This window comes from Helobdella robusta, assembly GCF_000326865.2.
Source record: "Helobdella robusta unplaced genomic scaffold HELROscaffold_75, whole genome shotgun sequence".
Classification (NCBI taxonomy): Eukaryota; Metazoa; Annelida; class Clitellata; order Rhynchobdellida; family Glossiphoniidae; genus Helobdella; species Helobdella robusta.
The window spans coordinates 111,362-123,756 of NW_008705426.1; the positions used below are offsets into that span (position 1 = coordinate 111,362).

At 34.9% G+C, this 12,395-nt stretch overlaps 2 protein-coding genes across 2 annotated transcripts; one reads left to right on the plus strand and one right to left on the minus strand.

The window, feature by feature from the left end:
- Window positions 1–3,919: 3,919 nt before the first annotated feature.
- On the minus strand, window positions 3,920–7,713 carry HELRODRAFT_186161 (hypothetical protein). Its single transcript, XM_009031507.1, has 10 exons — window positions 7,619–7,713; window positions 7,302–7,521; window positions 6,165–6,366; window positions 5,877–5,981; window positions 5,647–5,740; window positions 5,405–5,499; window positions 5,147–5,314; window positions 4,869–4,961; window positions 4,360–4,614; window positions 3,920–4,332 (listed from the first exon to the last, which is right to left on the minus strand). The coding sequence occupies exons 2-10, from the start codon at window positions 7,469–7,471 to the stop codon at window positions 4,312–4,314; spliced, it is 1,203 nt and encodes a 400-aa protein (XP_009029755.1). The 5' UTR covers window positions 7,472–7,521; window positions 7,619–7,713; the 3' UTR covers window positions 3,920–4,311.
- A 1,021-nt stretch (window positions 7,714–8,734) lies between these two features.
- HELRODRAFT_181715 (hypothetical protein) lies at window positions 8,735–10,973 on the plus strand (the record flags this gene model as incomplete). Its single annotated transcript, XM_009031508.1, has 5 exons — window positions 8,735–9,467; window positions 9,532–9,653; window positions 9,826–9,929; window positions 10,038–10,311; window positions 10,938–10,973. The coding sequence occupies 5 exons, from the start codon at window positions 8,735–8,737 to the stop codon at window positions 10,971–10,973; spliced, it is 1,269 nt and encodes a 422-aa protein (XP_009029756.1).
- Window positions 10,974–12,395: the final 1,422 nt, after the last annotated feature.

The window sequence follows — 12,395 nt, forward strand, 5'->3', positions numbered from 1 at the left end:
CTGATAATGATGAGAACGGAAATAGTGATGGTGTGGACGGAGATTGGGGAATGGGCGATAATTGGTGGTCAGCCAATGTAGATGGCGGGTATAAATATAACGATGATAGTGGTGCTGACGGTAGCAATGATGTTGGAGATGGTAGTGGTGATGATGATGATGGTGGTGACGATGATGATGGTGACGATGTTGATGATGATGTTTCCATTTTTAAACTTATCCTTTTTAAATTTGAACGCATTTCGCTGCGCAGACTGAGAAGTTTGTTGCTATTGCAGATGTTGTTGACGTCTGTATTGTTGTTGTTTCGTTGTCTATGTTGTTGTTGCTGATATCTATGCTGGTGTTGTTGATATCCTGCGTTGTTTTTTGTTGTCTATGTTGTAAGTGACGATAGTGCATGCATGTCACAGTTTGACACCTGCAGAAGCCTTCACACGCCGTGCAAGGATCCTCCAACAACCTCCGCCTTATTACGCGACAATGTTCAATCGCGTATAATGGATTATATATCAAAATTTTTTGCTCGACTCGAACCGACGAACCATGCTTCAATGGTCGTTTAACTTTTATTTAAAACTTTACATACTTGTTATCGTCAGGTACTTGAGTACCATGGGTAAATAAGTTCATGCGCACTGAACACTGAGCGCATGTGTACTCTAGAGATAAATAGGCACAACACACACACACACACATATAAAAACACACACGTGGTTATAAATTTGAATTTCGAAACTAAAAAAGTCTAAAACTGATTTCAGTTCAAAAAGAAATTATCAGTATTTTTTAAACCAGACGTCATATATAGCTTGTTTTCTAAACTATAATTTGCGTATAATAATAATTATCACAATTTCATAATTTAAAAAATTCTCACATATATTAGTCGAGATAACAAAATTATAAATGTATTTTATATCAAGGGTGATGATACCTATCTGAAAATGTTATCTTCCACTTGAGAGTATTAATTCAACTCTGTTCAGGTTAAATGCTCTGATAATAATAGCTACTTCAACTACATTCACGTGCAGCAGCGTTCAACTCTACTTGCTCAGCAAGAGTTATAGTTCAATTCCAGCACTTACAATCAAATCAACATTCAACTCGATCGACCACACGTTCGTAGTCCGGTCTCTACAATCATTTATTTATTTATTCATTTGTTTGAATGTTTGATAAATTGGAGGTCTGAGATTAAGATAATTCATTTCATTTATATCTATTTCGTTCTGTTACCTAACTAACTTACATTACAAATATAATAAAGTCTACCTACTAATACAACTCAACGGTAACAATAATAAATAAATAAATAAATAATAATAAACTACATTAATAACAAAAATAATGATTGAACAGAAAATCTATAACATTGTACTACAAATTAAAGCTACAGGTAACAAAATAACGAAAAATATTCCTAACTATAACCCAATCGTCATTCAAGAAAAGCAAAAGGGAGAGGGAAAGAGATTTAAAAAAGAGAAAAAGAAATACTGAAAGAGAAAGAGGGAGAGAAAGAAAGGAAAATAGAGAAAAAGGCAAACCCTCATGTGAATCGCGACCACCACACCAGCCATCTACACCACCACCATGACCACAAAGTCGCAGCTATAACTTTCAGACAATTCCAACCACCATGATCTCCACTGCCGATGAAAAAATTCAGACCAGTACCGGCGCTTTCTCCGTACGTCCTGCAGCCACAGCTGATGAAATCCTTATTGCAGAAATCCTCTTCACATGCGCAGTACCAATCGATCATGCCATCCCTCTTCACGTTGTACCTGCAGTCCGGGAAGTTTACTTCCGCTTCCTTAATACAACCACGGAATGTCGTCAAGTTGTCTGGCGAGATTGTTATTATTGTTATCGTTGTTGCTGTTACTATCATCATCATTATCGTCGTCATCATTTTTATATAATAATTAAGAGTCTCAACAATACCTTAATCACCATCATCATCATCACCACCACAATCATCATCATCATCACCACCACCAACGTGTTATAGCGACGACGCAGTAATCTTCCTTACTGGCGCAAACCTCCACTTCCAACTCCACTTCAGTCGTGTAAGGGTATTTATTAGGACACCTGGTCATGATGATGATCGTGATGGTGATGATGATGTTGAAGAGGGGAAGGACGACGACGACGATGATGATGATTGGTAACTCACATTCTTGTCTTGCCCTTGCCGCAAGCAAAGCACGATCGAGAATTTATTATCGTCACCGAATCCTTTTTGTAGCATTCGTATATTAAGGCGCCCGCTAGTTAAACGAATGAATGAATGAGTGAGTGAATGAATGAGTGAATGAATAAATGGATGGGTAAATTGATGAATAGATGGATGAATGAATGAACCAGCCAAAACAAGGGCAGGGGCATACGAACCCGTGACGACAGTAACCAAAAGAGGAATGATGACGAGCACGAGCAGCGAGTAAAGCATGTAGGACTTGATGAAGAGGAACAAATCCCTGAAGTATTTTTTCTCATCCTCGTCCTCCTCTGCCGCGCTTCCGGCATCTCCCAGTGGCATTCCACCTTCCAGCTTCAGGTCATCATCGTCAACATCCACATCGGCGTTTGTCGATCTGTTTGTCTTTCTGTTTTTGTTGTTGTTGTTGATGACGCTGCTGTTGTTGTTGTTGATGATGTTGTTGTTGTTGTTGATGATGTTGTTGTTGTTGTTGATGATGTTGTCGTTGTTTGTGTGGCTGCGATGTGAGAATCTGTCGAAACAGTTTTTCCTGCACGTAAGATGTCTCATGTTTGTTTTGTTGCTGACGATGTGCCGGCTGTTTTTTGGGTTGTTGTTGTAGTATCTATCTCGTTGCTCCGTGCTGTTGTTGTGATGCGTGATTTTATTTTTACATTGTTGTTGTCGTTGTTGGTTGTAATTTTCGTGGCTGTAAACATTAGAATCGTTGAGGCTGTGGTAGTGGTGGTAACTTCTGTCGCCCTTGTGGTGGCTGCAGTTGGTATCAAAAATATTCATCTTCGTCCTCCTCTTCTCTCTCCTTAGTCTATTTCTTGCCTCTTTTTCCTCTCTCCTCATCGTCTCCACATTCGAATTTCTCGTTACGATATTTTTCAAAACTCTCCTATACACTTCCTGTGGGTCGGTGATGCTGACGTAACTGTCGTCATCGTCGTCGTCTTCATCATCTCCAAAGTCATCCCCACTATCATCATCATCATCTTTCTCACCACAATCATCATCATCGTCGTCGTCATCACCATCTTGGTGGAGATTTGGAAATTTTTGTTTTAAAGTATGGCAACGACGGTGAGAAGAATGGTGATGATGAGGATGAAGATTCGTCGGAACATCATTACCATCAACAACCACAACAACGCATTCGTTAGCAGCCACGTTGCCATCGCCACTGACCACACAATCGCCGCCACTTCCGCCATTCATAAGCTTCACATCCGTAGTGGGGCATGATGGGTCACCATCATTAAGATTATTATAGTTGTTGTCGTTGTTATTATTATCCTCGTCGGTGCGTATGGTTGCTATTGCGTTTGAAAGGATGCCTGTGGAGTTGACGCTGCTGCTGCTGCTGTCGTGGCGATCGTTGCTGTTGTAGCGGCTTCGGTGATCGTTATTGCCGTGGTTATTGTTGATGTTGTAGCAGTTTCGCTTTGGTTTTCTTAATGATGTTTGTTTAGAAATGAACGAATCGTTAGCAGCATCAGCCATCACTTCAAAAAACAGTTGCTACCACTTCGCTGATAATTATTATTTTACAAATTATTTCTATTTATTTATCCTAACATAATATTTCCATTGATGAGGTGTCCACCGTACAAAAGTTAATCAGAATCAGGCGAGAAATTAAACAAAAAATAAGAAAGTTTACGCAAATAATAAAAGTTATTATTATTGTTTACTCGTGATTTGTTTATTGTTTATAAACATGAACACATCGAAATGAAATAAAATGAATTGCAACGACACCTACCTTCTATTCCATCCAAGAAACAAATCTATCTATCTATCTATCTATCTATCTATCTATCTATCTATCTATCTATCTATCTATCTATCTATCTATCTATCTATCTATCTATCTATCTATCTATCTATCTATCAAATTTTATAAATAACTAAAATCTTAAGAGAAGTTAAAATGAAAAAAAAACTAGAATATAGCTGCAGAATTGAATGAACGAACGAATACATGAATGATTGGCTGAATGAATCAGTGCAAAAACAGAAATGATAAAGCATTTATTCCGTAAAATAAATTAAAAAAATTAACTTATTGATCACTGCTACCAATAATTTTAATTCATGTTGATATCATTATTATCATTATTATTATCATTATCATCATTATCATTATTATTATTATTATCATCATCATCATTATTATTATTATTATTATTATTATTATTATCGTTGTTGTTGCTGTTGTCACCAGCGCTGGCATCTGCAATACGAGCAGCTCCCATAGCAGAAGTCAGACGATCGCACGTCCTGTAGACTCTCGTCTTGTTGTTCTCGACGCGTTTTACGTGCTGCAGCTTGCTTTTGTACCACAGTGGCTTCTTGCGTATGTACGAGTCTGCCACCTTGACGCCCAGAAACTGTTTGTATGTTTGTTTGTTTGTACGTACGTACGTACGTACGTGTGTGTGTGTGTGTGTGTGTGTGTGTGTGTGTGTGTGTGTGTGTGTGTGTGTATTTGGTTAGCGTACATTGCTTATGAAAGTGAATCAACTGACGAACAAATAATAATCTTAGGAATAGATATGAATAGACGAATGAATGAACGAATGAATGAATGATGAACGAAAAAATGTGTGAACGGATGAATGAACGAATGAATGAATAAACTGACATCAGGTAGCATGCATGCAACGAGCCAGAGTTGGAAGGGAGTGGTACCTATGAGGTAGTCAGCCTTCTTGTGGTAGAACAACAACCCATCCAGCTGTGTGTGTGTTTGTGTGTGTGTGTGTGCACGTGATTGTATGTGTGTGTCCGTACGTGTGTTTGTGTGCACGTGACTGTATGTTTGATGATTCCAAAATCATTAGGCACATGTAAGAAAACGAATGAGCAATTAAAAAATGGAACCAATCAGGAAACAAATGATCAAATCAGCTGATGGCTAACATCATACTCCTCGCTCTCAACGGCCATCAGCTGTTCCAGCACTTCCTTCCGGCAACTGTATGTCCTATCACAGAGCACGAATGGGTAGGGATTGAAGTTTGATTGGACGGTGGCCTCGTGTAACTCCTCCCTAAATTTAGATTCCATTATGAACCATCTGCATTCAGTCTGCATGGAGGAGGTTGATTGATTGAACGAACGATTGAATGAATAAACGAGTAAATGACGGAGTGAAAAAATTACTGAAGAGCAACAAACATCAACATTATAGAGTTGCATGTTGTTGATGACCATCATGTCCAATACATAGAACTGCTTCATGTTGCTGAAGACACAGTCCAGTATCGCGTTGTCTGTGTTCATGAAGGTTTGTACTGTTCATACATGTGTGTCAGTCGGTTTGTACTGTTCATAGATGTATGTCAGTTGGTTTGCTCAACAGCAACAAAACATCACCAGCATCACCGCCACCCACAACAGCCACAACAACAGTAACAAACGTTTCCTATTAAGATCGGCCCTGGACCCACCGCAGAGATTTGACTGGAACTCGATTAGCAAATGACCATTTCGACGAAAGACTTTTGTTGTGCCCTGTGTGTGTGTGTTGATGCATGTGGTGTGGTGATGTTGCTGTGACCAAACAACCAACCATCCAGTCATCTAACCAACCAACCAATTAACAACCCCAATTAGCCAGCCACCCATCAAACAGACCACCCCAACCGACCTGAGAAGCCACTACAAGACACCTCTTCCCGACAGGGCACTTCAGCATGTACCAATCGTCCTCAAAGTCCTCTGGCACATCTATCATCCATTCTGACAACATCAACTGAGAACAAATAAGAAATTATAGTTATTATTATAGTAATATTATTAAAAATTATCATTATTTTCATTATTTAATATTACTCATTATTATAATTTAAACTAAATCGTAATCGCGGTAAATCATTTAAAAAAATAATTTCCTATAAATATTTAATTCATTCCTTCATCTATCCAACCGACTGACTTGGTCCTTGAGTCTCTTGGCAGCAGCGGCAACATTGCGACCACTGACGACCTTATCTTTTTCAAGGTCACCCGAGATGTGGACGGGAGGGGCAACTACGGTGGGAGGAAAGTCTAGGTCAGCGTGGCACCCAACGACCTCATCTTCCCCAAAACCATCACTGGTCAAATTTCTCAACCTTTCCACCACATTGGATCTTTTTCTGAAGTAGAGAAAAAAAAACTTCAAGTGAATGATTTTTATGAAACATTCATTTTGACACTTTTCAGGAAGATAATCAAATATATGACAGCAGAAGCTTGTAACAGACATCAGCCCACCACGCTAAGAAACAAGCGATAACAATACAGTGCACGAGTGACACAAAAACAACAGCAACCTATAAAATCCGATCTTTATATTTTGATTCATTGTTATATTTTAAACTTTAAACACCATCAACTAGTGAGAAAATAATAAAAAAAGACTTGACACGATTTGTTGAATTAATTCAAAACAGAATAAAAATAAAATCCTTCATAACAACTCATTCACAATTTAAATTAAATTATTATTAATAATTCTAGCAAAGAAATAGTGCAGTAAAAACAAGACTTGGAAATTTTTGTAAGCTTTAAAATGACAGAAAACAGACAAAAACATTGAAAAAGACACTCCTTTGTTAACCGAAACAACATGGCTTGGTTAAAATATGCTGTGAGTGCAGCAGTTCACTAAGCTAAACCTTGCAATGTAAAAATGTAGAAAGACACATGTAAGAAAAATCTATTTCTAATAAAAATCTTGTCATGTTGTAGATATAATACCAACTTGTATGTACACAAAAGCACACTAAACAATGAAAGACTTACCTAAACATTACATATTTATTACCAAACACACAAACACACACATATATATCCATAGATATGTATAAATATATAAATATTGTATAAACACATAGAAATCTTTTTGAAAGATTTTAGTTTGAATATTTTTGACTATCAATCTAATTATCCACATGACATGATTATTAATCTTCCAATAATCTAATCACCAAAATCATCATATATAAATCAATCACATATATCTCATCATCATCACCGTACAATACAAATAAATCATCGCCATATAAACATCAACAACATCATCACATACTCTTTCATCGTCTTCATTATCTCTTTCCTCCTCTTCTCTTGACTTCTCTCGGGATCATGTCGGGCATAATTTTTGTAGACTGACAACCTTGGATGGACTGTGGACAATGAACTGTTTGGGTCTCCTGAAACGTTGAAATTCAATGCTAATGATGCCTCCAATTCCTCCATTCGTGATCTTCTACTAAGCACTACCTTTTGTATTTGCTATCTGTTCCTAACTTATTTTTTGATTTGTCAAAATAGTTCTAGTACTGACAATTTTTTTGGAAATTCAATAAAAAAAAATTGAAAAAAACGAAATAACTGAAAACATACCTTAAAATAAATAAATTAATATTTAATAAAAGATTGTTTTAAATATTAAAATCGCCGGCGCGTAACACGAAAACAAGTATATTTTATAAAATCCAATCTGCAAATTAACTTTTAAACTTTTTGTGCATAGACAACTTAGCAAAAAAAATTATTAAAAAAGGCATTTTCTGAGACTTTTTTATCTACCGTAAAATGCATTACAAATTTTTTCGGAGAAAAAGTTGTTAAAAATAATGAAAACTTTGATAACAACAACAACACTAATAATATAAACAATGCAGGAAATAAAATAAGAAAAAAACAGAATCAATATCACAACTTTGACAGATGAGTTTATTTAATGCCAACGTTGGCTGGCGAGATGGCTCGGTGGTTCAAATAGTCGCTGAGTCAAACATCTCAATGGCTATCATATACTCAGCGTATATGATGCGGTGCTTGCGCGTGCACATAAATACATGTGTACGTCGTGTGAAAATAGATAAACAGCCTTTGTGGCAAAAGATGGCTGCTTCAAATAAATAGATGAAGAAAAGAAGAACATAATAAAAAGATATATAGATAACATAATATATCTGTAACATTGTAAGTGGCTCTGCGTATGTGAGAGCTGCAATAATAAAGACTAATAAAAAAAAAAAGTTCAAACGTTAGTGTTTGAACATAATTTAAAACATTCTAATTATCAGTTTTTAATGGTTTATTAGCTACTATATTTATTGTTTTTGACTCTTTGCATCATTCATTCATTAGTGGTAATGTTGGCCTTCATGTTGGCTTCGATATGATGATATAAGTCTGATAGACATTGAGTCTATCAAACATGGTGATTCTGACATCGAATTTTGCACATCTTTTAACATTCATATAGGGCAGTTTCGAAGGAATGCTCTGGACAATTGCGTAGGCTTAGGCGCATCAAACGATCTTTAAGCAATAATTTATTGTGTTTTTTAGTTTGTTATATTTATTACAAAATAGGATTAATACATGCTGCTTCTTCATGATGGTCTGATTGTTAATCCCGTATTTAACCGTTTTTTTTTAAATTTTTTGCTTATCACGTAAACGAGGGAATTTTCAATTTTAAAATGTCGAACTTATGAAATTTTAAAAATGTCGAACGAAATTTCCATTTTTATTCTTTTTATTTTTTGTGGCCAACTCCATTTGAGCGAAGAAAATTTGTACCGTCTGGGTTCAAAAACACATTACAATTTGTCAGTCGAGATTGATAAGCATGACAAGTTCATGCCTATTCTATTCGGTGACAATTTTCTACCTTCCGATAAGTTCTTGCACATGTACGGCAACTTCAGGCACGGAACTCGATATCCGGGCAAAAAGGACGTCGAAAACGGTTTGAGTATTATGGGGAAGCTAAAGAATTTAAACTTTTCGGCTGATAAATATCAAGAAATGAATGACGTAATTCAAGATATGAAAAATAAACCGGAATATAGTTTGCTGTCGCCGTCAGGCAAACAAGAACATAGAGATATCGGTAGAAAATATGGCGGAATATTCAAGGAATTAAATTTTGGTAAAATCGATCCGAGCAATACAGTTTTTGGACACACATTTAAATCAAGAGCGATGGAAAGCATGGAAGGGTTCATTGAAACCTTTTTGCCTGTTGTTGATCCTAATTCTAAGAACGATGCTTACAAGAGGGTAAATCGTGATGATATGCTGAGATTTTTTGATCTCTGCACTGAATATATCAATACAGTTAAAAACAATAAGACAATGGGGGAAGAAAAGAATACATTTATGAATAATAACAGGGATAAACTGTTGAGTTACATAAAAGAAAAAGTCGGGCTACCAGGCCTCGATTTAACAAATGGTTAACTTTTTATGTTTTGATATATTACACAGGTTTAATTGAAAATTTTGAATTTCTCATTTAGGGGAGATAAGTGCATGGGTAACTATAGCAGGCTTTGAATTGGCAATAAATCGTACTAATAACTGGCTTAAATATTTAGATGACAGAATTCTTGAAATCGTGGAATATGCCTCTGATTTATCAGTATTTTAAAGCTTTTTTCTCTTTATTTTATTAATTTTTTTAGTTATTGAAGCTATGTAACAGCTCAAAGTGATAATAATAATATTAATAAGTATGTAGAGGTTAAATCATTAATTATGGCTTCTAATCAGTTCACTTGTTCCAATAATTTTTTATTATAACATTTAAACAGACATATTATGAGAAAGGCCCTGGTGTGAAAATAAACTATGCCATGAGTTGTGGAGTCATTAAAGAAATTTTTGGCATATATGATGAAATTCTGGCTAAAAAAAGGTTAGTTATGTCTAATAATCTGTTTACAGTTGAAATAAGTTTATCATTAGAATTGTTTTAAATGATTCATCAAACAACCACTTTTTATTTAATATGAACTTCATGCAGCAAGGAGATTGCAAGATTTTACTTTAGCCATGCTGAAACATTGATACCTCTGTTGAACATCATTGGATTGTTCAGGGGTGATCCTCCATTAAAACATAACACTTTCGAAGCTAACAAGAACAGAGAGTTCAAAACAACCAGGGTTGCTCCCTTTGCCACTAATTTTGTTTTTGTACTTATGGAGCGTGGAAAAATAGCGTTTATACGTCTCTATTTCAAAGGAGAACCCTACCAATTTAGCTTTTGTAAATCAAGCATTTGTGAATACTCGAAGGTAAAGCAATATTTGCAGGAATACATCACAAATTGTATTGACAGTACTGATTGCAGATATAAACCTGTTGGTCATTTAAAATTTTTTTTCCAGATATATTAGTAAGCTTGATTTATATCTTTAATATCACTCAGAATCCTTCCAAAAATAATTATGTTGAACATGGTACTTTGAAGTTCCTAAACATGATATGCTGTTTGGGGATCATCAGTTACATTCTCATTTGATCAAGATTGAGCTTGGCCTCCTATAGTAATTCAGCCAAAACTAATTCCATGAAAAATTATTTTCACTTTGTTCCCATCGAATTTGACTCATTTATGATTTGTTAATATATTCTGTTTACCTTATTTAATTTAATTTTGTGTTTTTTTAACAGTTTACACAAAAGTAAGTTTATCGTTTGCGTTGAATGAAAATTAAAAGTTTATTTTATATTTATGGCATGTCGATGATTGATATACGCGAATGGGAAGAATTTTAAAAACTCTTGAGAAAAAATAGTAAATAATACATAAATGATAATGCTAAATATGTATACGCATGTTTACATAAGCACACATAATTTCATGAGTTGAATTGATTAAAATTACTTACATTACGTAATTACCTTATTCAAAAATCAGGTCCTGAACGGCTTTGTTGACAAGCATCTTGATTAAATATTAATAAATCGGAGTGTTCATTCATAATCGGTTCATTTTATTATATTTTATTAAAAATTGCTACTGCTACGTTACTACAATTACTTAACTCTGCAAGAAGGATTTTCGGGCCAGGGCCTCCCCAGTTATGGTCAAGAAACAACTTTACAAATCTCTACACAAATCGTAAAGAGTTTGACTGAAAACCCATTTCTACCGCCATTACTACGACTGTTTCAAAGTTTGATATTTTTTTTCAAAATTATTATTACGAATTTATTTAACTTATTTGAGTTTAAACGGCTTCCAGGGTCTCACACGTAATGTGGTGTCATTCTTTTGTCGAAATTTTAAAAATTTGTCAATAGTTTGGTTCGTTTTATTTAATTTTATTAATTTTTCATTAAAATAAAAAACTTTTTTATTTAACAATTTGTTGATTCAAGTGTTCAAACCTGCGACCCAGCGAGTTTAATTTCATTGCCGAGAAAAAGTGAGTTTATATAAATCAAATTAGTCAATATTTATGAAAACAATCCAATATCTCTTTGAAGTTTGATAAAAATGAATTCAAATCTCTCTTTCTTTTTCATTTTTTATACCTTTCTTTCTCTGACTATTTCACATCAAAATTACCAGCCCGGGACTTAAAATTAGAATAATATACAGTTTTCCAGTTCATTCTAGAGAATTTCATAAATTACTGCATATATACCTATATATAAAGCATTAATGACGAAATAAATGAATGAATGAGTTATTTGAAAGTAAAATTTGAAGTTTATGAATAAATTAACTTACCACACAATTTCAAGTCTCTTATTTATTTCACTATTATTTGTTTTACGACTATTTACATAGTTTTCAACAACTTCTACTACAAATACTACTATTACCACCACTTCTACTACTACTACTACTACTACTACTACTACTACTACTACTACTACTATTACTACTACACTACTACTATTACTACTACTACTACTACTACTACTACTACTACTACTACTACTAAGACTACAACAATAATACGACTACAACAAATACTACTTTTACTATTACTACTACTCTACCACAGCTTCTACTACTACTACTGCCACTTTTTTGATAGTGTTTCAAAATCTAATTGGTTGGATTAATCAAACAATTAGTTTCTAGAGGGCCGCGATGTTCACCGGCGCTCTTCAGTGAATTCCTCAAACAGATAGGTCTTGAGATCCGCTCTGAACTTTGTAGGTGATGGAGAAGTAGTCAAAGAAGGAGGTGGAGACAGCAGATTACCTAAGGCAGATTAGCGAAGGAGTGGATTGATGATGGCTGTTTCGATGAGGAACAAGTCGACGAATGTTTTTCATTTGTTTTATTTTCCCAAAAATATCGTAGCAAAATTTTAATCCACGTTAAATAATCGTTTGTTTAAAATTAATTAATAATTAA